At 39.8% G+C, this 26,427-nt stretch overlaps 3 protein-coding genes across 6 annotated transcripts; 1 reads left to right on the top strand and 2 right to left on the bottom strand.

Annotated features, from left to right (window-relative positions):
* Window positions 8,062-9,060, top strand: LOC8081167 (basic blue protein). The gene is made up of 2 exons (XM_002459338.2): window positions 8,062-8,322; window positions 8,442-9,060. Exons 1-2 carry the CDS (start codon window positions 8,154-8,156, stop codon window positions 8,756-8,758), a joined length of 486 nt encoding a protein of 161 aa, XP_002459383.1. The 5' UTR covers window positions 8,062-8,153; the 3' UTR covers window positions 8,759-9,060.
* On the bottom strand, window positions 15,511-19,368 carry LOC8059554 (benzoate O-methyltransferase). Of its 4 annotated transcripts, XM_021452959.1 has the most exons (6): window positions 19,285-19,339; window positions 18,759-18,896; window positions 18,562-18,669; window positions 17,786-18,199; window positions 17,395-17,667; window positions 16,833-17,279 (listed from the first exon to the last, which is right to left on the bottom strand). In XM_021452959.1, the coding sequence occupies exons 3-6, from the start codon at window positions 18,640-18,642 to the stop codon at window positions 16,920-16,922; spliced, it is 1,128 nt and encodes a 375-aa protein (XP_021308634.1). In that variant the 5' UTR covers window positions 18,643-18,669; window positions 18,759-18,896; window positions 19,285-19,339; the 3' UTR covers window positions 16,833-16,919. The 4 variants fall into 4 exon arrangements, with proteins under 4 accessions (XP_021308636.1, XP_021308634.1, XP_021308635.1 ...); XM_021452960.1 differs by lacking the exon at window positions 18,759-18,896 and having other exon boundaries at window positions 19,285-19,368; XM_021452961.1 differs by lacking the exons at window positions 16,833-17,279; window positions 18,759-18,896; window positions 19,285-19,339 and adding an exon at window positions 15,511-16,009 and having other exon boundaries at window positions 18,562-18,752.
* LOC8081168 (anthranilate O-methyltransferase 3) lies at window positions 20,607-22,587 on the bottom strand. The gene is made up of 4 exons (XM_002461468.2): window positions 22,507-22,587; window positions 21,544-21,957; window positions 21,144-21,416; window positions 20,607-21,036 (listed from the first exon to the last, which is right to left on the bottom strand). Exons 1-4 carry the CDS (start codon window positions 22,585-22,587, stop codon window positions 20,677-20,679), a joined length of 1,128 nt encoding a protein of 375 aa, XP_002461513.1. The 3' UTR covers window positions 20,607-20,676.

Genomic DNA, 26,427 nt, shown 5'->3' on the forward strand with positions numbered 1-26,427 from the left:
AATGATTTATAAATTGGGATGGAGGGAGTACTTCTGCTCATCAGGCGGTCAACAAGACATTAAAATGCAAGTGTCGCATATGTGTACAATTTAATCACAGTTAGGACATTGATGAGTTGTAACATGTGTCCAGGTAGATAAATTTGGATCATATGGATCCTCAGGGCATCTCTAGGAAGGCCCTCAAACTAGCCCCTTAAATTAAAATTTGAGGGCTTTACATAACAACACAGTTCCAACAACGCCTCTACTCAAGTCCTCAAATTTGGGTGGATCTCAAACTAGCCCCATTAGCCCCTATCCGGCGGTTGTTCGTTTTTTTTCTCGCTCCCACGCCTGCTCTCTTCCCTCCACACGTCCTCCACTCCTCAGGTCATAGTGCCCCTCCTCCACTCAGACCCAGTTGGAGCGACTCCCTCTCCTGCGTCTAGATCCCATTGTGGCACCCCTCCTCCTATGTCTAGCCGTTAGGTCCAAATGGCTAGAGAAGGGAGATGAATAGCCTATTTAAAATTCTTTAAGTTTAACTAAACAAGTATGTTAGTAATACAAATAGCATAGCAATTCTAGCACTAGCACAATTAAGCTATGCAAGGCACCTAAACAAGTCTAGTACAAGGCTAAACACTAAACCACACCAACAAGAGAAGGCAACACTAAGCTCTACTCCTAAACAAGAAAACAAGGCTACACAAGCTAAACTAGCAAGGTAGGCAAGTAAGTAAACGAGTGTGTAAAGATTATTATACCGATGTTGATGAGTAGAGATATGTCCAAGAATCAATCACAATTGCATATACAAGATGAAATCCTCGACACGAGATGACACATGATTTTTTTTATCAAGGTTCACTTGCTTCTCGGCAAGCTAGTCCTCGTTGTGGCAATGCACTCACTTGATGTATCATGAGCTAATTGGCAATCCAAAGCCAAACCCTTAGCGGGTGTCGCGCACACATCCACTCATAAGATAGGGATCCTCCAAGCCACGAGCAATCCACTAGAGTAGCCAATTGCAATCTCCCACGGGGGAGGCTCAAGAACCCCTCACAAATCACTTGGTGATGCTCGAAACAATCTCCAATCACGAGCTCAACACCTCTGCTGCTCCAAACCATCTAGGGTGTCAGAAAACACCCAAGAGTAACAAGAAATCAGCAGCCAACTCAAGGATCAAGTGCTACTAAATGCAACTCAAAGCAAAGCACTTGAATCTCACTCAATCGCACTAGGATGAGCAATCAAGTAAGGAGATGAGTGGAAGGGATGTTCTCTAGCTCAAAGTATGCCTCAAGTATTTAGATGTGCAAGAGAGAAGGCCCCAAACAGGGCCACCTTCTATTTATAACGTTTCACTCAAGAGCTAGCCGTTAGGAGCAAATTCGGGAGCGTAAGATGCTTTGACGCTTGCTCGTTGGACGTGGCCCAGCGTCCGATGCTTGCCTGCCATGCGCGTTAGATCGCTGCCACATGTCCCTCTTTGAATGTGAACCGCTGATCACCAACGGTCACTAAAGCATTGACAAACTTTTGGAGCACGTGTCGGACGCATCGGATGCGTCATCTCACACTAGACGCTACTCAGAGAGTTTCAAAAACTCTCTGGGACACGTCGGACGCGTCTGTTGGTGTGGCATCGGACACACGCCAGCATCCGACGCATTGAACATCGAAACCCTACTGCTACAGTGCAAGTATCGGACGCACCGACGCTGAAGCGTCGGACGCTTCGGCGCATAGAAGAAAAACGCCCTTCTGCATTGCACGACGCTATTTGATCGCACGACTTTTCTGAAACTTTCCTTCGACGTCATAGAAAATATGCATTTTATTTTCTCAAAAGCGTTGAATCCCGGGTTTTGGCGCTTTTGAGAAAATAAAATGCATATTTTCTATGGTGTCGGAGAAAATCCCGCCTCGCAAGCTCGTCGGTAGGGAGAGAGGATCCCAAACCCCTCTCTATCTCTCAAACTTTATCTCCTTTGCAAATGTGCTAGCCTCCGTAAATCAATTTTAAGAGACAAATAAATTTTGATCACCTCCATAAATAAAACAAATGCCTCCATAAATCAATTTTAAGAGATGGACAATTCCTGACTGCCTTCATATAAAATGTCTACCTCCTGAATTTGTGCTCACCTCTGAAAATAAAAATAGTCTATCTCCTAAAATTATTTTTGTAGTTGTGTGAGGTGATTATTGAAGTTGTTTCAAGGAATCTCACTGGAGGGTCTCGTGGCAGGGTGCCCCGCAGCGCTCTTTGCCGCTATCGGCGACCACCAAACTGCATAGGTTGCTCGCGGCGTCCGTGCCTTGCTCATGTGAAGGGGGAAAAAGGAAGGTGAATAGAAGAAAGAGAGGCTATCGAGTGGGTCTCGCTTATCATTGTGTACAAAAATAGATTTGGGGACCTAAATTCAGGTGCTACTGGTAGAGTGGAAGCAAAAATTGAGCAATAAAAAATAGGGGACAACACCTAAATTAAAAGTAGGAGCCCTGATTTGGGTGCCCTCCCTAGTAGAGTTGCTCTTATTAAGCCAATGTTGCTACTGAATCAATTTATTATTTTTCATACAGACGCAGTGGTTTCTTTTTTTTTTTAAAAAAAAGTTTGCATCTTAATTATGGGAATTAAGGCTCCTTTTAACTAAAATTTTAATGTATTTATGTTTGGCTGAAGTTTAATATGGTCAAGCATGAGTGTATGAGGCACCAAGTTACATTGTTGCTTTCTATAAAAATTGAGTATAACCCGCTCCTGTCAAAACATTGAATTAGCAAGACATCAAAAGAAAGATTTTCTAATCCATTAAAAACACTCAAATACCAAAATGAACAGATCCGGTTCAATTTTTCACTAAGGCTAAGGGTAAAAAAAAGCAGCCCCAATCACAATGGCAAAATTGTGATTTTTTTGGCAATTTTTATTTAAAGAAGTAAAATAATCTTGTATGAGAGTACATGCAAGAGGGGCAACCCTATCATTTGAACGAAGTGTAGACAGAAATACCTAATATGGAGTGACAATAAAGAGACCCATCTATCTACAAATTCGATTTGTTCAATAGACCTTTGTCAATGGAAATACAATGTAATTAGATATAAAAAGGAAATAAAATAGGGACTTTTGTTGGATTGGCACGATATAAATGCAGCAAAAAAAAATAGGACTAAGAAAGAGGCAAATTGTGTCTAAATAATTAAGGGGTACTAAGGACCCTCTCCTACTTTTTTATTCATTTAGTTCTTCAATTAACTCAAAGTTCTTTCTTTATCTTTAAAGAATTCTGCCTTCCTTAAAATATCATAAACAGTTCTTGTAGGTTGAGCACCCTTTTCAAGGAAATAGAGAATAGCTGGAACATTTAAACAAGTTTGATTCTTTATCGGATCATAAAAACGTACTTTTCGAAGATCTCTTCCTTCTCTTTGAGATCGAACATCAATTGCAACGATTCGATAGATAGCTTATTGGGATAGATGTAGATAAACAACCCCCCCCTAGAAACGTATAGGAGGTTTTCTCCTCATACGGCTCGAGAAAATGATTCGAATTTCTGTCTATAATGCAAATAGATAGAAATTCGATTATGACTTGCATTAATTTCCTTAAAGAAAATAAAAAACAAATTTCATTTATACTCATGACTCAAGTTGGCTAATTTTGACTGACAAACTTCAAAAGAAAAACCCTTCGAAATTTTTTGAGTCGTCTCTAAACTCTTTTCTTTATCTCATCTCGAACAAATTGACTTTTATTCCTTATTCTGATCTAATTCTATTGTTGAGACGGTTGAAAATTGTGTTTACTTGTTCCGGAATCCTTTATCTTTGATTTGTGAAATCCTTGGGTTTAGACATTACTTCAGGAACTCCTATTCTTTTTTCTTTCAAAAGAGTAGCAACATACCCTTTCTTTTTTCTTATTTCCTTCGATAAAGCATTTCACTCTTCTATAGAAATCAAATATGAACAATTTATTCAGATAGACTTTTAATCAAAAAAGTTTTTCCAATCTTCCAAAATTGGACTTTTTCTTATTTTAACCTTTTGATTTCTATATTAAGGATAGACTGACAAAGTTGGCCTAATTTATTAGTTTTCACTAACCCTAGATTCTTTCCCTTGATCAAAAAGAAATTCTGTCCTCTCGTGCTCCATCGTGTACTATTTACTTTACTTACAAACAACCCAGCGCAAATTCGGTTCGGGACGAATAGAACAGACTATGTCGAGCCAAGAGCATTTTCATTACTATGGAAAATGATGGATAGCAAAATCCACAATCGATCATGTCCTTCAAGTCGCACGTTGCTTTCTATCACATCGTTTTAAACGAAGTTTTACCATAACATTCCTCTAATTTCATTGCAAAATGGTATCGAGAATTGATCCAATATGGATGGAATCATGAATAGTCATTGCTTTTGTATACTAATTCAAACCTGCTATCTATGGAGAAAATTGGATAAAAGAAATAAGTATTTATCGGGGAACACTTCTATAAAAATGTTTAAGACACCAAGACCTCATCCATCTTACATTCAAAAATATCTAAGAACCTGTTTGGATCATTACTAGTATTAATAGTTAGAACTTAAAATTAGCAGGTGACGATCTAAATAGGCCTGCTAACTATTATCTAGGAGGATTGCTAAATCTTAGTTTATTAGTAGTTGAAGGGGTGCTAATAGTTTATGTGTATATCTAACAAATTATCTAACTATACATATTGGTAGGTCATTTTGAAAAACATTGCTAATATATTAACTAGCTACGAGGTTAGCTAACTATTAGCGTTAGTTGATTCCGACAAACCATAAATCCATTGTCTTGAGTAGGTGGCACCAAAACCCAATTTAGATCTGATAAAGCATATGTCCACCATCCTGAGGCTCCAAAGAGGCAACAAAGCTGAATGAGAAAAGTGGGATATCTAATTTGACCTAGACCACATGGATGTCATCGATCATTGGTTGAGATGGATGCCTAGCTTGAATGTACCGAGGGGCTTTCTTGGCAATGGTGCAAACAGTTTGAGATTCGTAGGGGCAATAATGCGAAGTTAGAAAAATGAGGGTAGACTTGTAAATATTAGAGTTCAAAGTAGGGGCAACCATGCAATTATTTTTTTCCAAGAACACAACCACATTTTCATTTTTTGTATGGAATAACTTCAGCCTTTCAGCATGTTGCCAACACTGGAACTATGATTTCATTTCAATTTGTATTTGTTAGACTTGTAAATATTAGAGTTCAAAGTAGGGGCAACCATGCAAATATTTTTTTTCCAATAACACAACCGCATTTTCATTTTTTGTATGGAATAACTTCAGCCTTTCAGCATGTTGCCAACATTGGAACTATGATTTCATTTCAATTTGTATTTGTTAGGGACCTCAAGTCAATTATGTGCATGAGGGTACACTTTTTAAATTCCATTGATGATAGCGTACTGAAATCAAGAGTAGAGATGAAAAGAAGGGAGCTTTAACAATCAAAGATCCCAAATGGAATGTAGGTGACATAAAGCGTGATGGAAGGTGTTTATCTAGAGCACTGGCTCATGGCTACCACTTTAGATATATTCTGGAGTAAGTATTATGTGGATTTGGTTTTTATTCTCGTTTCATGGATACCAATATCTTATGATATATATTTTATAATATGTTATCCATGTTTACAAGTTTTTTCCAAATGTGAAGTTGCATATTCTATTTCATATGGTCCCCCAGATTAATAGGATAAGAGCTGACGAGGGGTATAATTGTAAAACTTCAACATGGTGGCTAATCAAAACAAATACAAGTATCCAACCTTCAACCCCATCTCCAAAACATGTCTAAATCACTTGGCAGATATATTCATTAGAGGTCATAGCATGTATCCAACCCTTCAAACCATCTCTAAAATTGTAGGAACTCAAAAGGCAAAGAAATAAAGAAGGGAGGGCAATTAGAGATGGAAACACTCTCTACACCAAGGATGTCAATAGCAAGAAAGACTTAGGAAATAACTACTACAACTAGTCTTAGGCTGAATGAAAACTGAAGATATAGCTAGCTGGGATAACCTCCTATGATATTTATAGGCTTATTACACATCTCCAACAAGCCCATAGATATTTTGGCTGAACCACTTCACCTAGAGGCAAATGGTCCAACTTGAGATCTATGCATCCGACAACCATGAGCACTTCATGACTTTGCTTCGCCTCAATGCAAGCTTCGCGATAACGCCAAATCCCGCCTCCAATTTCATTATGACCTCCATCCAAGTTTTGAGACCCAAAACCGAAAAATCGGTCGCTGGTTGTTTTAAGGCCCAAACCACTAAACCTTTGTAGAGAAGCATATCGTCTATGCCTCTTTCATAATCTCAACACATGTCAACATGTGTCCTCGACCGCCCAATCATTTCCAGTGCCTTTGCTTGACTTGGTCAATGATCATCTTAACTTGATCAACACGATCTACTTTTTTAAATGTACACTTGCTTGTTGATGTCCCCAAGTGTCAGCCACCCATGGCTAGTCTTCTGGCCATCTTGGTCCCTCGGTCTAAGCCTCACATTTGTCCTTTACTGCTCCTAGTCCATTGGCATGACACATCTCTTCTTTACCTTCTCTATGTCCGTGGACCGTTTTTGTGGTCCTGGCTACCAACATAGCCAAGATACATGTTTTCTGCACACTCATGGTAGGGTTAGTCTCAAAATCAACCAAAGCCTCATCACAACTCAACACACATGGGCGTATATCAACCATGTGTTTGAAGTTTTTTAGGAGAAGCCACTTTTTTTAGCTTTGGCTCCTTCGAGTTCCTTGCAAGGAGCTATTTTTAGATGTCCGTTTGGCAGAGCTCCTTACAAGGAGCCACAAGAAATCATAGTCGGAGTCCTGCCAAACGAGGCCTTAACAATGTTGCAGATGGTCTTGCAAAAATGATTAATACGGCTTAACAAATCAATAATCAAACGGCTTGTGTTTGAATATATTTATAATGGAGTAGTTGTGTCATGATCCTTGGCATCCAAGGTAGAATATGCTACTATCTGGAATGGCTCCTATATTGTTTATCTTTAATTAAATATTGACTTAATTATTTAATTAATTATGTGAATTACTTATTGAGCCAATGTGGCTACTTAATCAATTTATTATTTTTAATAGAGGTTGTGGTTTCTTTTTTGTTTCTTAATTATGGGAATTAAGGTTCCTTTTGACATACATTTTAACATATCTATTTGGGGCTGAAGTTTAATATGGTCAAGCATGAATGTATGATGCACGGATACACCAGGACCTCATCCATCTTACATTTGACAAATATCTAAGAGCCTGTTTGGATCTTTACTAGTACTAATAGAGTTAGTGGCTAAAATTAGCAGGCGAGGATCCAAACAGACCTGCTAACTTTTTTTTGAAATAGAGACCTGCTAACCGTAACATTTAGCTAGCAGGATTGCTAACAATTACAGTTCAGTAGCAGCTGGTGGAGTGTTGAGAACAGTTTTAACGAACTATCCAACCTCATATTTAGAATAACTAGCTAAATAGTTAGTTAACTATTAGCACACCAATTGTTCCAATCAGAACCTAAATTGAATTATTTATATATACTGCCAAGAAATTGTCCATGCTTGATTGGAAGAACAAGAATAAACTTACGAGGATACATCCAAATTCCGAAGCAAGGAACCATCGCTGCCTCTCCAGTAGCGCCAAACGTTGTTTTGTCACACTCCATGCGTCCCTGCTGGGCTGTTCCATCCTGTGATGATCCCAATGCAAACCTCACCTCGCATTTATCAGCTATTCGGCAGCTGGATTGAGCTAGAATCAGTCCATTTGTCAGGCACTACCGACCGGACGGCGTATAGGGTATATGCCGTCCGCCTTGCCGCTGCATTGCTAGCTAGCAGCTGCCGCAGCCAGTGACCTCATAAAATGACCTGCATCGACCTGGTCCCGTGTTACCTGGTCAAGGCTATAGCTGCGTGCAATGCATGCCCCTCTGTTGTATAAGTAGACGCGAGATTGTCACTAGAAAGCCACAGCAGCACAGCAGCTAGCAGCCACAGACTACTCTAGTAGTGCCACATCTGCCATAGCAAGCTAGCTAGCTAGCTCGTCGATCGCCAGTGAAGAGGCAATGGCTTACCGCCAAATGCAGCTCCTGGCCGTGGTCGCCGCCGTCGCGTGCCTCGCGCCGCTGGCCTCCGCCACGGTGTTTATGGTCGGCGACGAGCTCGGCTGGAGGGCCAAGTTCAACGAGACCCACTGGGCCGACAACAAGACGTTCACCGTCGGCGACAGCCTCAGTACGCACGATCGAGACTATCGACAACACCATCACATGCACAGGCACTATATATATATATATATATATATCTCGTTGGAATCACTTATTAACCCCCATTATTGTCTGGTTCTCTGGCAGTGTTCATGTACCCCAAGGATAACCACACGGTGGCCCAGGTGGGCAAGGACGACTTCCTGGCGTGCAACCTGCAGGGCAACCAGATGAAGTTGTGGGACTCCGGCAACGACGTCGTGACGCTGGACAAGCCCGGCAAGATGTGGTTCATCTGCACCAAGCCCAACCACTGCCTCAACGGCATGAAGCTCGTCATCGACGTCCAGGCACCCGCCGGGGGCCCGAATGCGGAGCCGCCGTCGGCGGCGCCCGTCAGCTACACGGTCGGCGGCGCGGTGGCCGCCGCTGGTGCCGTGCTCGCGGCCGTGCTCGCCTTCTAGATTCCTGTGTGCAAGCAGGGATCAAGCATTATCGCATTCGTTACTTGACAACATCGATCGTTTTGTGTGTGCGTGGTCGTCGCGTCGGATCAATTTTTTTCTTTCTTTTTTTTTTATATATATTCTCGAATGCATGCTGTTGTTTATTAATTGGACTTGCTGCTGCTACTACTGGTGTTTCAACTAGCTAGGTTACGCTAGCAAGAGTCCAAAGCTATATATATATCTATATATGTATACGGATACGGGGCCTGCCGGCCTTTTCACCTGTTCCAGGTGATCAGATGAGTTTGCTGTGTCCGCTGTATTGCCAGCCTTATATATATATATAATAAGGTCATTGTAAGAAAGTTTATCTCTACAGATTTTATTGACAACACCTATACTTATACTACTCCTAGTCTCAGCTAACAGTTTACTGGAAATATCATTTTTCCTGTATGCTAAAGAACCATCAAGGAAATTAATTCTATCGGGAGCCCGACAGGGCATATCATCCCGTCAACACTACCTCGATGGAGAAATCATTTTTTCTTCCTGTGTGCAACCCAACAGAAGCTGTATTCCAAAGGTATTTTTTTTTACAATATTGTCTGACAGAAAATTACAGCATCATAGGTTTACTAAATTTGCTTAACCATCCTACTTCAGGTATCTAATCTCACAGGGTAAGGTTATCACTGCTGCATGACTCATATGTGTGGTTCTTAGCTTATGCACATCTTTCTCGATGCAACATCTGATAAAACCTTTGTTAAGGTATCTACTAGGTTGCGAATAATGGGCCTCTAGCCTAGTGGTTAGAGCACCTGAGTAGCACCAGCAGAACTGGGTTCGACTCCACGTGGGAGCGAATTAATTTAAACAGGTTTGCATTATCAAAAAATAAAAAAAAATAGGCTGGGTTTTCCTTGCTGACTTCGGTCAAAAGGTATCTACTACGTTTATAGCCGCCTCAACATAGTCATGTGCTATTACTCTAGAGTAGTTCATTTCTCTTTTCCCAATAGACTCCCATTGCACCTTTACATGCCATGACGGCTTCTTGTTGTCCTTAGAAGGATTGACCCCAAAGGTTGATTAACATGGGTCATTATGATAGTGACATCAATTTTGAACAACAACCAATTTAGTAAGAGTTCATCAAACCACGTGACCCCAATTAAGAGTGAAATATAGCTACTAATGTTGATAGAGCATCTCCACCCGATATTTTTTAGAAGATCGAGGTGCTACAGCAGATCTCCAATATCTACTTCATCTGTCTCTAAATAACCGTCGTTTTTTGTTTTCGTACCGTAAATTTGACTAGATTTTTTTAGAAAAATACGTGCAACATTTGTATCTCTGAATAAATTTATTATAAAAATAGATTCAATGATCTATCTAGTGGTATTAATTATGTAGCATAAATATTAATATTTTTTATATATTATTTCTCGGGAAGTGAGAATAACAGTTTAATAGGGATGGACGGAGTATAATTTTTTAAGAGATCTCCCACGAGAAGCATCATTTCTCTTAAATAGAGGAGACAACGTCCTCTCCCCAATTCATGATCCCTAAAAGATATAGAAGGCAAGTTTTATGTAATCTTTTAGAACAATGTTCTCTTCAAGTACTCTCCTAAAACTAGGAGATGTAATACAAGAGATTAATTAGGTGGAGATGCTCTTAGTTCGGTTTCCATTGTTCATCCTACAAAGATGATTTGCTTGCAAGACTTCTAAGAAACAACAATGCCTCCAAGTACTAACACATAACCACTTGGGGCCTTCACAACACCATTAGATACCTATTATAGTGAATACCATAACCCACAATAAATTTAAATAGCATATTTTACTTCTTCAAGAGCACACCACTGATCATATCCTGGATTCGAAAGTCATCTTAATTTGCCATAAAAAACGTGATATCAAGCTTTGCCATGCCAACTAAATACATAAGGAAGCCAAATATTTAGGAGTATTTCAATTGACCCTTTTATGCTTTGTTTTTTTATAATAATGCACTACAAACAATGTGGAGTTGTTTTGTAGTCACTATACCCAAAGTGAATCAAGACCTTTTCTATATAATAGAACTACATGGGTGTAAACCTAACATCACATTCTCTTAGTTGCTTAGTGTTTAACCTAACACCGGCAACTCCAACAAACTTCTTCTTGAAGTTGGGAGAAGTCATCTTTCGACTTCCTTAATCACATTAATGTTAGTCGCTAAACATAGTATCTCATCAACATACAAGCAAAAAATCACTCCCTCAGCATAGACATTGTATATACACAATCGGTTAGGTTTATTCAAAATAATTACAACATAGACAATATTTGTTAAAGTTCCATCAAACTTCTTATCCCCCTTAGGTGCTTGTGTAGGACTAGGGGTGAAGCTTAATAATGGCACCCAGGCACCCCCTCTGATTTTTGAATTTCTTGAGAGCTAGCAAATTTTGGCCCTATAGGCACCCCCATGGCCCAATACGAGGCACCCCCACCAGCCCAAGAAGCCTACTGCACCACTTCCTTCCAGGATCGCTTCTAGCCGAAGCATCGCACAGTCACTGTTCCTTGCTTCCGACACCTTGTCTGCCCCATGAGCGACGAGTCCAAGTTACTGGGATGCTGCCTATGCCGATCATGCCAAGCATGTGCCCCTGCTACTGTCCTAGTGCTGCAAATGAGTGAATTATAGGTAATCATGGAGACGATGAGGTGTTATAACGGAAAGCTCAAGACATGATCGATGCACTGCTAATAGAATTTCATGTGCAAATGAAATCAATTGGGATGAGTAAATTAAATATAACCCCGGTTTGGCGAAAGAAATTTATGCTTACCATCCTAACTTGAGAGAAAAGGTGAGAAGAAATGAAGAATTGTCACTTGATAATGGAAGAAAAAGGGCATAAATATGATCTCTAAGAGATAATGCAATCCATCTACTTTCAATGGATGATTGTATATTTTCTTTGCTAAATAATTGATCTATTTGTCCCACAATCTAGCCCCAATGTGGATCTACACACTATATGTGTCCCTATTTGGACCCATATGTGGTTTAGTCGCAAAGAAGAAGAAGAAGAAGAAGAAGAAGAAGAAGAAGAAGAAGAAGAAGAAGAAGAAGAAGAAGAAGAAGAAGACCCATATGTGGTTTGGCGTGGCTCACCAAGGTTGAAACAAAATGAGAGAGATGAGACGAGGCCATGTCGTCATCCTTAAGTTTTGTAAAGTTTGAAACATTGTTGATTTAGGCGAAGATTGTGCATCGTGTGGTTCATCTATCTGCCAAAGATATATCTGTTCAATTAGGACACATCTTCATTTTGTTACTTTTTATATGCATTCTTTGTTGGATTTAATTATAGGCTTGGCCTACTTTAACTTAATTAAATCAAATAGCTCCTACTACTTATATCAAATGTTATGTGCAATAATCCTTTAGTCCTTATGTGATTTTGACTAAATGTTGACTCAACTTATATAGGTGGATTATGTGTGCATCTACTAAGAAGTTGAGAGATAAAAAAGGCATGCCACAAGCACGCAAACCATCGTCAAGCCACGCTGATTATGTGTGTGCACGGGATCGGGCTTGGCCCATCAGGACATGATGTGGTGTGGGGCTAGGATTGGTTTTCCCATTTGAAGATAGGAGTTTTGGGAGTTTCTGCTCGTGATGATGGGAATTATAGATGATGGGGATTATGGGAGAGACTTCTAGTCTTTTGTGCGAGAGAAAAATAGGAGTAGTGCGGGGCTAGGGTTAGTTTTGCCACTTGGGCCATTTGATGATAGTAGTTTTAAGAGCATGATAGTAATTTTAGGAGTTTTTGCTCATGATGATGGGAGTTGCAGGAGTTTATATTTTTTCCAGGAATTTTTGCTTGTGATGACAGCGGTTACGGGAGTTTATATTTTTCTACCGTACGTAATGATGGGATCAAGTTATGAAAGAGACTTCTAGTCTTTCATGGGAGAGCGAAATAAGGGTGGTGCAGGGCCAGGGTTGGTTTTTGCCACTTTGGCCATTTGATGCCAAGAGTTTAATTTCTACTCATGATGCATGATGGGAGCTATGGAAGTTTCTGGTCTAATTTGATGATGAAAGTTACATAAGCTTCTATTTCTACTCTAAGTTTCTCCTGACTTTTGATCTCTCATACTCTACTCATCGACACATCGATGCCTAATCCATTGGACTTCTGAGAGACTTTTGGTCTTTTGTGAGAGAGAGCAAAATAAGAGGCGCATCCCTACAACCTATCCTGTGCGAGTGAGAGCGAAGTAAGACTAGACTTCCCATACGTAGATTTTTCCACTGCTTCCCTTGCAACCTGAGAATCCTTGTCCCGGTTACTTTGCATATGGGAATTGGGAGAGCGGGCCTCTGAAGCGAAAGCTATTCTTGGGTTCATCTACTCGGGTGAAGACTAGCAATCAGGTTCTTAGGTAGCATAATCCAAAAGGCGTGACTACTCGATCTTCTTTCTATTACTTATTGTTGGCTCAATGACTTCTTCCTGCTACTTCCCTATGTTGGTGGTTACCAAAACTGACTGTAACGAGTGGGGTGACTACATCTATAAATGCTATGTCAACTAGCGGAAACAACTCTGGTGACAACCTCTTTCTATTTTCTATGTTTGAATCCATGATTAGTGTCATGTTCATCAACTCACTTGTGACTAGATCACACATGCATCTTTTCTGATGTCATAAACATGTTGTTAATATTTTTTAGACTAAATCAATATTGAATTTGCCTAAATTTCTAATGTATACAAAGCTTGGGATTTGCCTGGCATCAATATACATGACATTTTATTCTTTGAGTGAAGATATAATGAAACTATAGAAAGATAGTGTGTAGACATGGCATGAATACATAAAGAAGCCCTTAATTCATGTATAGAGCCATACCTTTGTTATTGTGGATGACTATCCCACACTATATATTAATTAGGCAATTTTAGTACCAACTTAATCTAGAAATAGATTAATAACATGTTTTGTGACATCAGACATGTGCATGTGTGATCTAGTGGCTAGCAAGGTAACGAGCATCATACGAATCATGATTTTAACCATAGAAATGAGAAGATAGGTTGCAATAGTAACATACCTAGCGACACCAGGGCCAGCTATGCTAGTCGATATAGCATATGTTGTTGTAGTCATCTCGCTTGGTGTAGTTCACAACAGTTGTGGTGCCATTCACCATGAAAGTCACCGCCGAAAAGTAGAGAAAGTTGTGGATCGATTGAGCTTGTGGATGCTCCCCAAAAACCTAATTCTTGGTCTTCACCCAAGCAGTGCACACATGAACCGGGATGGGAATGATAAAGAACAACACAACAGTGAAGTGACGAGGCGTGGTTGTCATGTGCTCGTGGACAAGATGAGAGTGCCGCCTTATGCAGCCTTTTAGGGACACCAAGAGACATGCGTAGTGATTGATAATGGTCATGAACACCATGTATGCTACCGATAACTGACAAATAAATTGTCCATTACTAGTAACCCACTAATCAACCTGGTTGATAATGGCATGAAGACCATATAGTTGTTACTAGTAACTGACAAATCAATTGTGTCCCTTACTAATAACTCACTAATCAGCCACAAACCCACCTTAAAACATCCCACTAATGGCTACTAACACATTGTGAGTTTCACCTATCATTAATCCTAGCCTTGAAATTTCCTTTGAGTTAATTGCTAAATATAATTGGTCAAATCCAATTAAATCCAACACTATAGATCTTCCCCATCAGGACAAATGAATAAAAGAGAACATGAGATGGGTACTATGCTGGGATGACACTAGATATGTGTCACCGGATGGATCTAAAGTGATAATCGTTTACTTTCACACTTCACAATGGGAGGATACAAGCATATAGCAAGAGGTTCTATAAAAATTTTGACAACAGTTATGAGATAGACTTTGCTCTGCCAAGATAATGTTTAAGATGGTTTGTGAGGAAACATCAAGGTTGCTTATGGGAAGAAAATGGAAGATAGGAAGAAGGGAAAAAGAAATACATCTCCGATCCTTTCACCATTGGGGAATGATCGTTTCACCTAGGTACAACTTTCAGCACAGGGGCCATTCTATTTCATTGGTTCCTTGACATATCATGTTTTTGCCAATGCCCACTCTAGCTAGTCTCCAAGATATGACTTCCATCAATCTACTTTCGAACTCTTCCTTTGTCTGACCGAACATAAATGGGGAAAGAAGGTTATTGTCAATGTAAAACTATCCTAGTAAGCTGTATATTCCCACTTTTCTACTTCCAATTCTAGCTATCAATATATAGAAGGAAAGCCATCCCAAGCTAGAGATGAAGACAACAAACCACTCAGTCCCAATGAAGGATCTATCAATGGCCGACTGAAGTGTGATCACAGCTATCATGTGATGCTGACAGTGTTTGATTTCTAGCTATTGCAATCAGGGCTATATATTAAGTGCATGCAATGATAGTCATCACTCTCTTGTACTTTGCCCATAAAGATGAATTGGGTTAGATGGTTTAAAAAAGATCCAAAATTTTTGTTTCGCTGAAATTTGGCTTATGCTGATACTAATTTGTTGTGAGAGAATAACAGTGTTCGTTCGCTGAAAGTATTGCTAAAGTAGTAATAAAGATTCATCAATTAAAAGAATAAAAAAGCTTTTGTATCGGATCACATTCTACAAAGATCAGGCAAGCTACCAAAATGTCTGAGACCAGCATCCTTGTGTGCAGCTAGCTACAAAGTCTTTGTTTTAGAATTACACGGTACAAAGTAGGTGCCCACAAAGTGCACATACACTCACCCGTATGAACATAGATATATAAACCCTACCTCTATGAGTCTTTTTAAAGGACTAGGCCGGTAGATTGAGATTCACGAAGTTACCACAGACGCCTCGATGTCGATGGATGTCGCTTACCACTTAAAGCATAGCACCATTAAATCCTAAATTAATCCGGATGCATACATTCCACCACCAGCAACCCAACCAATCGATCTAAAATTAGTTTGCAACTACAAAGTATTATTAGCTCCATGGATGTGTGCAGCAGCGTGTATACATGTAGCAGGTACGCTGTAGTCTGCTGCCAAGCGCACTAATGTCATGTCACGAGTCACGAGTATCAGAAAACTCAACCTGCCCTTTGTCTCTTCCCCTTCGCCAAAATCGATCAGTGTACCAGTCCAAAAGCTGAACTAACAATAGCAAATAACTGAATGCCTGAAACAAACCATCAATTCAGGTGTCACATTTGAGTGTTTTTTTAATGTAAACAGGAGGGTTGCCCCTACTGTGCTTTTATTGAAAAACAGATCGTTTTACAAAGAGAGCTCATGAAGTCACATTAGAGTGATAACGTTGGATTTCAGTCCTTCTGGTTATTTAACCAGATTACATGTTGGTGTCACTCCTGCATACCTACAATCAGTTCATTTGCTGGTTGTGAGGGGTTATGATGTAGCCCTAAAGGTCATTGTCTAGTACTCCCTCCGTTCTAAATTATAAGTGACTTTAACTTTTTTGGTACATAGAATTAGCTATGCATTTAGACATATATTATATCTAGATATGTAGCAAAATGATGTACCAAAAAAGTCAAGCGACTTGTAGTTTGGAACGGAGGGACTAGTATCCTATCGTAAGAAGTGATAATATATAGCCAATACAATAGAAACACACTTTAGAGCTTTTCTACATAATTAGACTCAGCTTCCTTTGGCCCATAATGAGATGGGTACTTATTCTATTTTTATTGTATAGATTTTTCGCTTACGAGAAACTGTATTGAGATGAAAACCTCATGTACGGTTTTGGAACGGAGATTTTTTGAAAAGATTGAACTACCATATATAATGGATGTATGTTGTCCCAATCGAAAGGAAATTATATAGAAGCTTTGCAGAGTTATTATGAAGCTACACAACTGGAAATTGGTTTCTACGATCGAAGTTATATGCTATATAGAATAGGTCTACACACAAGCATTAGAGCTGAACACGATCCAAAACAGAAATCAACAGGGAGCCATGCAACAACTGTCACTTTCATATATATAGGTCCCATTAGATATATTATATTATATTATATTATTATCATTAGAAATTTGTTCAATGGCACTGACGTATATCTACTACAGTTTGTTCAAGGACATGACGATAAAGGAAGATTTTTGCTTCCCTTGCTCAAGGTGCTTGGACATGAGACATGCATACTCTTCAAACAGTAACTTAGGTATGGTATCTCCAAAATGACTTGCAATCAAAGGCTCCAGCAATGCTCTAACAAACTTAGAAACATTGATACCACTACGGATGTTGTCTTGGACATCATCACTTTCTGTATCATCATAGGGATCCCAACTTAGCTCAAGTAATTTGATGTAATCCAATTTGAACATGTGGCTTTCCATGACTATTTCCTTCACTTCAGCAATTGATGGCCCATACAACGGTAGATAGAAAGCTTCTAGTCTTTCTTTCTCCACAAGGCCCTATAGATTATGGTCAACATCATTGTTTATTTAAAATCCCAACTGATTTCCAAAGTTTAAACCACACAAAAAAATATAATGTAAAAGTAACTTTATATGTTCCACTCTTACTTACCTTCGCAACAAGAGATTGCAATGATCTTGCAAGTAATCCGTAAAGTTGGTTCATGTCTCCATTATATACATCCTCATCCTTCCTCCCAACAAATGTTAAAACCATTTTCCCTCCATATACAAGTTCTTCATGACGCAACTTCAGGAAGAGGGAGAAATCCTTATTGAACTGCTCCTGGAAGCACTTCACCACAGACGACGGTGTGGTCTTTGTGATGTAAATATTGTCCTTGTTTAAAGGAGTCCCATTTCTTGCATGAAGTTCCTCAGGTACCTATCGTATGTTGCATTTCAGAACATTACTCTAAACTCTGAAGAACTGCAAGAAAATTGCCATGGGCAAATGTATGCATGCATAAATAACTTCTTGCAGTAAGCATTGATAGAAATACCTGAGATCGCCAATGAAGGCAGCAAGCGGAGTGAAAGAGATGGACACTTCGACGAGGAAACAACCTATTGTAGTATGATTTTGGCAACCCGGAAATATAGTACAAAGGCGGTGTGTACCCCATTTGTTCTATTATTTTACCATGCTTCAAGTTTTCGAGTGAACTGAAGAGCTGGTTGAAGTCATTACCAGGTAGGTCATTTAGGAAGATCTGAAGTTCCACAGGATCACATTCACCAATAGATTTATTGCATTGGCCAGCTATGATGTTTATCACATTGGAGATGAAGAGCAATGTGTTTGGTCCCGAAGAGCATCCTAGGTCAGCAATGACCATGGTTTTGGGGACAAGGGCAGTACATACTTCCTTTATGGCATCCTCAACAATTGGCGTAGTTTGTACCATAAGCTTCTCCTATTTGTATGCACAGTGGGAAAATATATAGTAGCTCTTAAAAACATGTTATTTGTCGTACAATCTGCATATATCTATGAACATGTTCTTTTTTCGCGAAGAACATGTTAAAGACAATGTTTAATAAAACATATGTATATGCTATATGCATTCAACTTTTGTGGAGATTACAATATGAAAAAACCATCCCAACAAACTTTAATAGAAAATATAATTGTTATACATACACTAAATAAATCCATACAATACCATAAAAGGATTTAAGTGAAATAATTGCTAGGTCTGGTGCTTCTCAGTGTGGTTCATACATACTACAAATGCATACTGCATAGTTTATATGGTGAAAAGGGATAGAAGAGTACTTGAGCCCTCGAATTCTTTGCGTAGCTATGTTCTCCATTCCCTTCAGCCATGTGAAAGTCGCGTTGTAGATTTGTCATCATCACTAGAAATTTTGTTGGTATAGTTTCCTGGTTATTCAGAAGAAACAAAGAAAGCACCCAATGAATCTGAATGCTCTTCATCACAGGGTAGAATTTATAGTAGCTAGACCAGATACCAGAGACGTTGGCACCTATGGTGGACCAGATGTCTTCAAAATATCTGACCAATTATGTGTGGTGAAATGACAAATAGCTTTGATTTCTCATCAATGAATTAGAGGGTAATAGAGATTTTTTTTTTGTCTTGATTGTACCTGCGCCACTCGATGTATAAGAAAAGTACTCTTTCTATTCCAAATTATAAGACATTCCAAAAATCTTGAAGAGTCAAAACATCTCAAGTTTGATCAAAATTATAGAAAAAATTATAAAGATTTATAAGATCAAATAGATATACTATGAAAATATAATTAATGAAGAATCTAATGATACTTAGTTGGTATTATAAATGTTATTATTTTATTATATAAATTTGGTCAAACTTGAGATACTTTGACTCTCTAAAATTCTTGGAATGACATATAATTTGGGATGGAGGGAGTATATGTTTTGATTAAGAAACTACAAGACCAATAAAAAACGACATAACATTGACAGATTATATATGCTTGTCCGGCAGCAAATGGAAACACATGTTAATACCTAGAAGAGCACGTGTGGTGCCTAGCTAATGGACAGCAACGACTTTTCCACCGGCAAAGCATGTACGACTTTTCAATGTAAACTTCAACTTCACCTCGCAATCTACTTTTGCTCAGTACATGTGGGGCTTCGCTCGGCTTCCTACCTCGCTACGGGGTAGCATGAGGAGGCTGAGAGTGTCCTACAGGTTTAGGAAAAATGAGATTTACTCAAAGAGGGATATGAGTGAGAATAGGAGTAAATTCAAAAAGTAAATGACTACTAATTCATTATCCCAATAGTAATAATCCACAGATATACAAAGGTCATATCCGTGGCCAATAGAAAATTATAATTTTGACCAGCCCAATTAGGGGTCCTCTTACTTTGACGTATAGGGGCATCGAGATCATTTGACCCTCGCCTCTAACCGCTCTTCTAACCATGTCGGGATCTCGAGGGGGGCGGTGGGTTCACCATTCTCCACGCCCCTCCAAACAGGGGTTGGGCTGGTGGCGCGAAGGTCTCCTCCACCCGTCGAAGCCTTGTGGATGGTTCTCTGCCCTGCAGAAACAGAGAATCAAGGCGTCCCTCACCAGGGGTGTTGGTTAGCGAGGGTCCCTGTGCTGGTGGTGAGGTGCTCCCGCATTCGGTTGTGTTGCGGGCTGGCTAGTAGTAGGAGAGGGTGTTGTGTGTGAAGGGCATTCCCCCAAAATACACTTGCCATCTGCATCAGTGTCAGCTTCAACTCTCCCTCGTCATGGTCTTCAGCTCGAGAGACTAATTAATCGTTTGTATATGTTGGTGTCAATTTCAAGTTTGGCTCACCATCACCTTCAGCTAGAGAGGGGCACACCGACAGCATCAACATCGACTTGAGCACTACCTGCACCGTCACCTTTAGCTGGAGGCAGGGATTCGCCTTCTGCATCAGCGTCTACCTTGCCATGGCTTTTGGGTCGATGCGCTCGCTGTCATTATCGAAGTCGACTTCGATTGTGCCTCATCGTGTGTGTATCAATGTTGATTTTTCAACTCCACCTCATCATGAACTCCGCCACAAGAGGCACTGTGAGCTTCGTGTCGACTTCAACTCCACCTCACCGTCACAGCATTCAGCTCAACCGTCAACATCAACGTCGACTTCAACTTCGTCTCTCCGTGACCTTCAGGCCGAAGGGCTCGTCAATGGGCCTACAGCAGAGAGCCGTGACTGCAACACGGACCTAGAGAAGCAAATGCTGCCTGGCTAATAATGGACAGCAATGATTTTTCACCCAGTGAAGCAAAGTACCCCACGTATTATCCGGAACAAATGCACAATAGAATTTAAGTACGCTGAAAGTATGACGTATAGCATTAGGTATCTTATTACATCAGAAATTTGTTCATGGCACTCACGTATAGCATCTACTACAGTTTCTTCAAGGACATGATGATAAAGGCGGTTTTTGTCTTCTCTTGCTCAAGGTGCTTGGCTAAGAGATATGAATAATCTGCAAACAATAAGTCAAGTATGTTTTCTCCAAAATGACTTGCAATCAAAGGCTCCATCAATGCTCTAACAAGCTTAGAAACATTCATGCCACTACGGACACTGTTATGGACATCATCGCCTTCTGTATCATCATAAGGATCCCAGTTTAGCTCAAGTAATTTGATGTGATCCAATTTGAACATGTGGCTCTCCATGACTATTTCCTTCACTTCAGCAATTGATGGCCCATACAACGGTAGATTGAAAGCTTCTAGCCTTTCTTTCTCCACAAGGCCCTATAGATTATGATCAGCATCATTGTTTATTTAACATGCCAACTGATTTTTGAAGTTTAAACCACACACAAAAAAGGTAAAACTAAATTTATATGTTCCACTCTTACCTTTGCAACAAGAGATTGCAGTGATCTTGCAAGTAATCCATAAAGTTGGACGCTATCTCCACTGTATACATCATCATCCTTCCTCCCAACAAATGTTAAAATCATTTTTCCTCCATATACAAGTTCTTCATGACGTAGCTTGAGGAAGAGTGAGAAGTCCTTATGGAACTGCTCTTGGAAGAACTTCACCACAAATGACGGCGTGGACTTTGCGATGTAAATATTATCTTTGTTTAACAGGGTTTTATTCCTTGCATAAAGTTCCTCGGGTACCTATCATACATGGAATTTGAGAATGTCACTCTGAACTCTAAATAAAGAACTGCAAGATTTGCCATGGGCAAATGTTTATCCATGCATAAATAACTTCGATTCTTGCAATAAGCATTGATACAAATACCTGAGAGCGCCAATGAAGGCAACAAGCGGAGTGAAAGAGATGGACACTTTGACGAGGAAACAGCCTGCTGTAGTACGATTTTGGCAACCCAGAAATGTAGTACAAAGGTGGTGTGTACCCCATTTGTTCCATTATTGTACCATGCTTCAAGTTTTCAAGTGAACTGAAGAGCTGGTTGAAGTCATTACCAGGTAGGTCATTAAGGAAGATTTGAAGTTCCATAGGATCACATCCATCAGTAGATTTGTTGCATTGGCCAGATAAGATGTCTAACACACTGGAGATGAAGCGCAATGTGTTTGGTCCCGAAGAGCATCCTAGGTCAGCAATGATCATGGTTTTGGGGGCAAGAGCAGTACATGCTTCCTTTATAGCATTCTCAATGATGGGCAGAGTTCGTACCATAAGCTTCTCCTAGTAGTATGCACGTAGAGGGAAAAATATATATAGTAGCTCTTAGATACATGTTATGTACTACCTCCGTTCAAGAAAGAACACAATTCTCGGATTTTGTGGAATCAAAAAGTTTGAACTTTAACTAAATTTATATAAAAAAAGATAAATATTCTTGATACAAAATAAGTCTTATTAGATTAGTTATAGAATATATTTTCATAATGAACTTATTTAGAGACATAAACAATAATACTATTTACGATAAACTTGCTTAAACTCAAGCTCAACTGATAAGCAAGGATACCATAATTGCATTATTTTATAGACGGAGGGAGTATCCTACAAATCTCTATGTGCATTCAACTTTTGGTGGGGATTACAATATCAATATATATAATCCATTCCTATAAACAATAATAGCAAACTATATTATTTTACATACCTATAAAATCATTTAAGTGGAATATACAATAAGATATTAATACTTCTCACTGTGGTACATATATAAATGCGTACTTCATATAGTTAGATTTGTGCATGTATGGTAAAAAGGGATAGAAGAGTCACCTGAATCCTCGAATTCTTTGCGTAGCTATGTTCTCCTTCCCCTTCAGCCATGTGAAAATCGCGTTGTAGATTTATCACCATTACCACGTACAAATTTTCTTTGGTACGGTTTCCTGGTTGTTCAAAACAAACAAAGAAAGCACCCAATGAATCTGCATGCTCTTCATCACAGGGTACTATTTATAGTTGCTAAGCTTCTAGAGAGCCATGGCACCTAGCTTTGTGGAGCAGATGTGTTCAACATACCCGCCAAATTATGGGTGGTTGGCGTAGTACGTAAGAGGCTTTGATTTCTCATCAATGAATTAGAGTATTACGGACTACTAGATTTGTTATCGTATGTTAAGATGGTACCTGCGCCACTTTGATGCATAAGGACAGATTTATGTTCTGAATTAAGACAAGACCATAATGCGTAGAATGATATATAGATATATACTTGTCTGCTATGCTGCCGGCTACTTGACAGCGACTTTTCAACGGGCAACAAGTACGACTTTTCAAATTAGACTTCAATTCCGCCTCGTCATCAATTTAATTTGGCACACGATACACTTGCCGCGCCTGTATCGCCGTCAGCTTGAACTACTACCAAAAGAATTTGTAGAGGCGGCTTGAAAGTCTTAGAAGTGATACGGTTAGCCTAGTTGCCTCTACTCTTTCATCAATTAGAGGCAGTTTTTCAACCATACTCTCTCCGTCCATTTATTGGGTTCGCCTTAACCCTCCGCGTAATGACCAAGGAGCCGCAAAGGCACGCCCGCTTTGCATTTAATCGCTGCTCTGGTGAAACCGTTGCACTTCCCCACTAAAACGTCCGCTAAAACGTCGTTAGCCTGGCCGCCCGCCCGGCCGCGCGCCCGTTATCGCGCTCTTTAGAAGGCAGCACCGCGCGGTCAGGGAAGGAAAATTTCCATACTCTTTTATCCCGCGCCCAAGCACTATCTGGCGCCACAATCACCTGCCAAATTCAGCGGCCCAAAATCAAAAATTTCGCACTTCCTTCTATTGCCGCCTACACCAAAAGAAATCAATCTTTCAACGCCCACCATCTAGCAAATTCGTTTTCACGTTGCCGTGGCCTATATAAGTTTCGTTTTCACGTTGCTAACGGGAGGAAACGGAGGGGGTATTTGACGCAACGGAAGGATGACGCGCATCTAATGCCGGGTTACAAACGAGGAGTCGCGAGCGCATGGGAGGACGTGAAACCGTGGTCCCCTCTCTTAAACGAAGCCGACTCTTGGATTTTTTTTTTGCTTAAACGAACCCAATAAATGGACGGAGGGAGTATCTTTTAAATCAATTTGTAGAGACGAACAAAATTGAGTTTCACGAATCGGCGGGAAACACGAGTGGTCTCTGTAAATTGTTTTTCAAAAACCATAAATCAGACCCAAAAAATATCAAAAAAAAAACCACTAACCTTAGGCCTCACACTTTACTCCTCTATAAACACTCCATTCCAAATTGACTTGTTCATATTGGGGAGTTATAATTGAATTGGCTCCAATACCAAAGCAGTAATGGTATTGAAATGGACATAATTTCGAATACTGTTATTATTTGGATGATCATTGAATTAGATTTTGGAATCTTAGGACAGTACTACAAAAAACCAAGGCGTTTGGAAAAGGGCCTTAGAGACAGGCGGAAATTTAAACTGCCCTGATTAATGTCAGAGATTAACCGAGGTGGGCGTTTTTATTAAGTGAGGTGGTCACATTCAACCACCTTCGTTAATCGATTTACACGCCTCCTAAAATCTACAAAAATGGAGGTTGTTTTCAGAGGCCGACCACTTATGTAATACCCGATTTTAAGGACAAAACCAGATATACACCATATGTGAGTTTTAAAAGCCAAATCTCACATATAGCTACAAAATAAGGGGTAATATCAAAAGACAATGCATAAATTATATAACGAACGTAGTATAAAAGATATAACCTTTGATAGCAAACAGCGGATAGACAACATCAAACTTCGGGTATTAACTTCTCTCCACAGGATCCAACTGACTGGTTGAGCACAAGCCTAACATCTCCTGAAGTGTGGGGAAAATTGCAAGAGTGAGCACATATCGTACTCAACAAGTATAACCAGGGGTTCATGAGGCTCAAATGGCTGACACTGGTTTAACTGCATTTAGCTTTTAATAGTGGATAACATATTTAATCATTGGATAGCAATATCAAGGTAGCAAACTAAATCCCATAACCACATGATCAATGTATACAAGAATTAAGAATAACACATATAAACAACATAATAAACCATCATTTATCATCATTAGTCATGTTCATCAGAGTCCGCCTATTCCGTCAGTTTTCCGGGCCGCCCGTATCCGTGGGCACGGCTAGTATACCAGATTTAACACTCTGCAGAGGTTGTACATCTTTACCCATGAGTCGTGATTTACCCTTTCGCCCGAGGTTGCAAGTCTCTTAACCCCCTTCCTAGGGAGGTCGGCAGGGATCACTATGAAGCCTTTCAAAGGTTTCGTCTAACAAGTTAGGGCCATTAGATTCACTCGGCAGGCAGATATAGAGCCCCCCTTCCATGGCACATAACTCGCAGCCTATACGCATGGACAGAGGCCACACTATACCCAACGTGTCTAGCCATTCTTACGCCATTTAAGGTAACCGCTAACAAGCTAGAAAAAGGTCCTCATACTGAGCTAAAACCAGAGCCATGTAGCCCTCATGGTTGTACGAGTTGTCCCGGCTTTTGCCAAGGGAAAAGTCCTTATGGAGGGTCAAGATCAATCTAGCAAAAGCTAGAGTTCTTTCCACCCTTTATATTCAAGTTGCTAGAAAGCTTATTTTATTGTTTATTGTATATTCAAATATTCATGTTACAAGATCATGGATTAATAATCAAGCACTAGCAAGAACTACCCGAATGCATATCCAAATAGGTAACAAGGAATTCAGGATAACAATCATCTATGATTTTGCTAAGGTTATCAAGGTGAAAGCATGCATATGATATATAACGTATTAATTGTGTATAGGTAACAAGGATGATCCCAAGTTATACTTTCCTTGATCAAAGCTCTCCTGAGCCTGCTGGTCTTCAAAGACTTGATCTTGCTCACCAACGTATCGCTCACCGTCTATACCCGATCATCAATCAACAACACGCAATCCAATGTAGACAATCATACACGAAGCAAACAAGCTAAAATTAGAACAATACACCAAACAGTGGTAAATAAAATATAAAAGTTTATAAAAATGTTCTACGCAGCGCTACGATCACACAAACGTAAAGTTCACGAAAATCGGAATTAAAACGTAGAAGATATGAATTTTCTAAGATTTCCTATAGGTAAATAATTAATTAAATGCTACTGCAGAAATAAAAAGTTTCAAAACAGTGAAATATATTACTTCTAACATGTAGAGCTCGTAAATACGAATCCAACGAAATTTGAACGGACAAAAACGGAGTTAAAATGAATATTTTATGAGCAATCTAAATCCAGTGGCAAACTTGTAAATATCAGGAAGCGTATTTTGAATCAAGCCAGGCAGTTTACGTTTTCAAAACTGAAAGGCGTATTCCATCTATGCGCTTTGGACCGCGGGTTGATTTGTAAAGATCGCAGGGACTCTTTAGGAAAATTGCCACGAAGAGGTATCTTCTAATCTGGGCCATTGATTTAGGATCGGATGGCACAGAATCAAACCAGAGAGGTGAGATGGAGAGAGCCGGCTAGCTATCGATTCCGAGCACCGTTTCGCGAAAGGAAAACTCTGGGATGACGAGCAGCTCACCGCGACTTCACCTATGCACTTGGTTCGGCCCGAGGTGGAGCAAGGAGAGCTTGCCGCGGTGGCGCTAGGATTTGAGCTCGGCGAGATCCGAAAGAACGTGACAGAGGCGTCTAGGGCTCGGATTAAAGAGCTTGGG

Source organism: Sorghum bicolor, chromosome 2 (assembly GCF_000003195.3).
Source record: "Sorghum bicolor cultivar BTx623 chromosome 2, Sorghum_bicolor_NCBIv3, whole genome shotgun sequence".
NCBI classification, from domain to species: Eukaryota; Viridiplantae; Streptophyta; class Magnoliopsida; order Poales; family Poaceae; genus Sorghum; species Sorghum bicolor.

What these genes read in the sequence shown, in the direction of transcription:
- LOC8081167 (XM_002459338.2), top strand. Translation starts at nt 8,154, where the DNA reads ATGGCTTACCGCCAAATGCAGCTCCTGGCCGTGGTCGCCGCCGTCGCG. An exon ending in CACCGTCGGCGACAGCCTCA is followed by an intron (nt 8,323 to 8,441) that starts GTACGCACGATC and finishes GTTCTCTGGCAG; the next exon opens with TGTTCATGTACCCCAAGGAT.
- LOC8059554 (XM_002461467.2), bottom strand. Translation starts at nt 18,723, where the DNA reads ATGAAGAGCATTCAGATTCATTGGGTGCTTTCTTTGTTTCTTCTGAAT. An exon ending in GCCTTCATTGGCGATCTCAG is followed by an intron (nt 17,668 to 17,785) that starts GTATTTCTATCA and finishes AACATACGATAG; the next exon opens with GTACCTGAGGAACTTCATGC. An exon ending in TGCAATCTCTTGTTGCGAAG is followed by an intron (nt 17,280 to 17,394) that starts GTAAGTAAGAGT and finishes CATAATCTATAG; the next exon opens with GGCCTTGTGGAGAAAGAAAG.
- LOC8081168 (XM_002461468.2), bottom strand. Translation starts at nt 22,587, where the DNA reads ATGGTGATAAATCTACAACGCGATTTTCACATGGCTGAAGGGGAAGGA. An exon ending in CAAAGAATTCGAGGATTCAG is followed by an intron (nt 21,958 to 22,506) that starts GTGACTCTTCTA and finishes GCATACTACTAG; the next exon opens with GAGAAGCTTATGGTACGAAC. An exon ending in TGCAATCTCTTGTTGCAAAG is followed by an intron (nt 21,037 to 21,143) that starts GTAAGAGTGGAA and finishes CATAATCTATAG; the next exon opens with GGCCTTGTGGAGAAAGAAAG.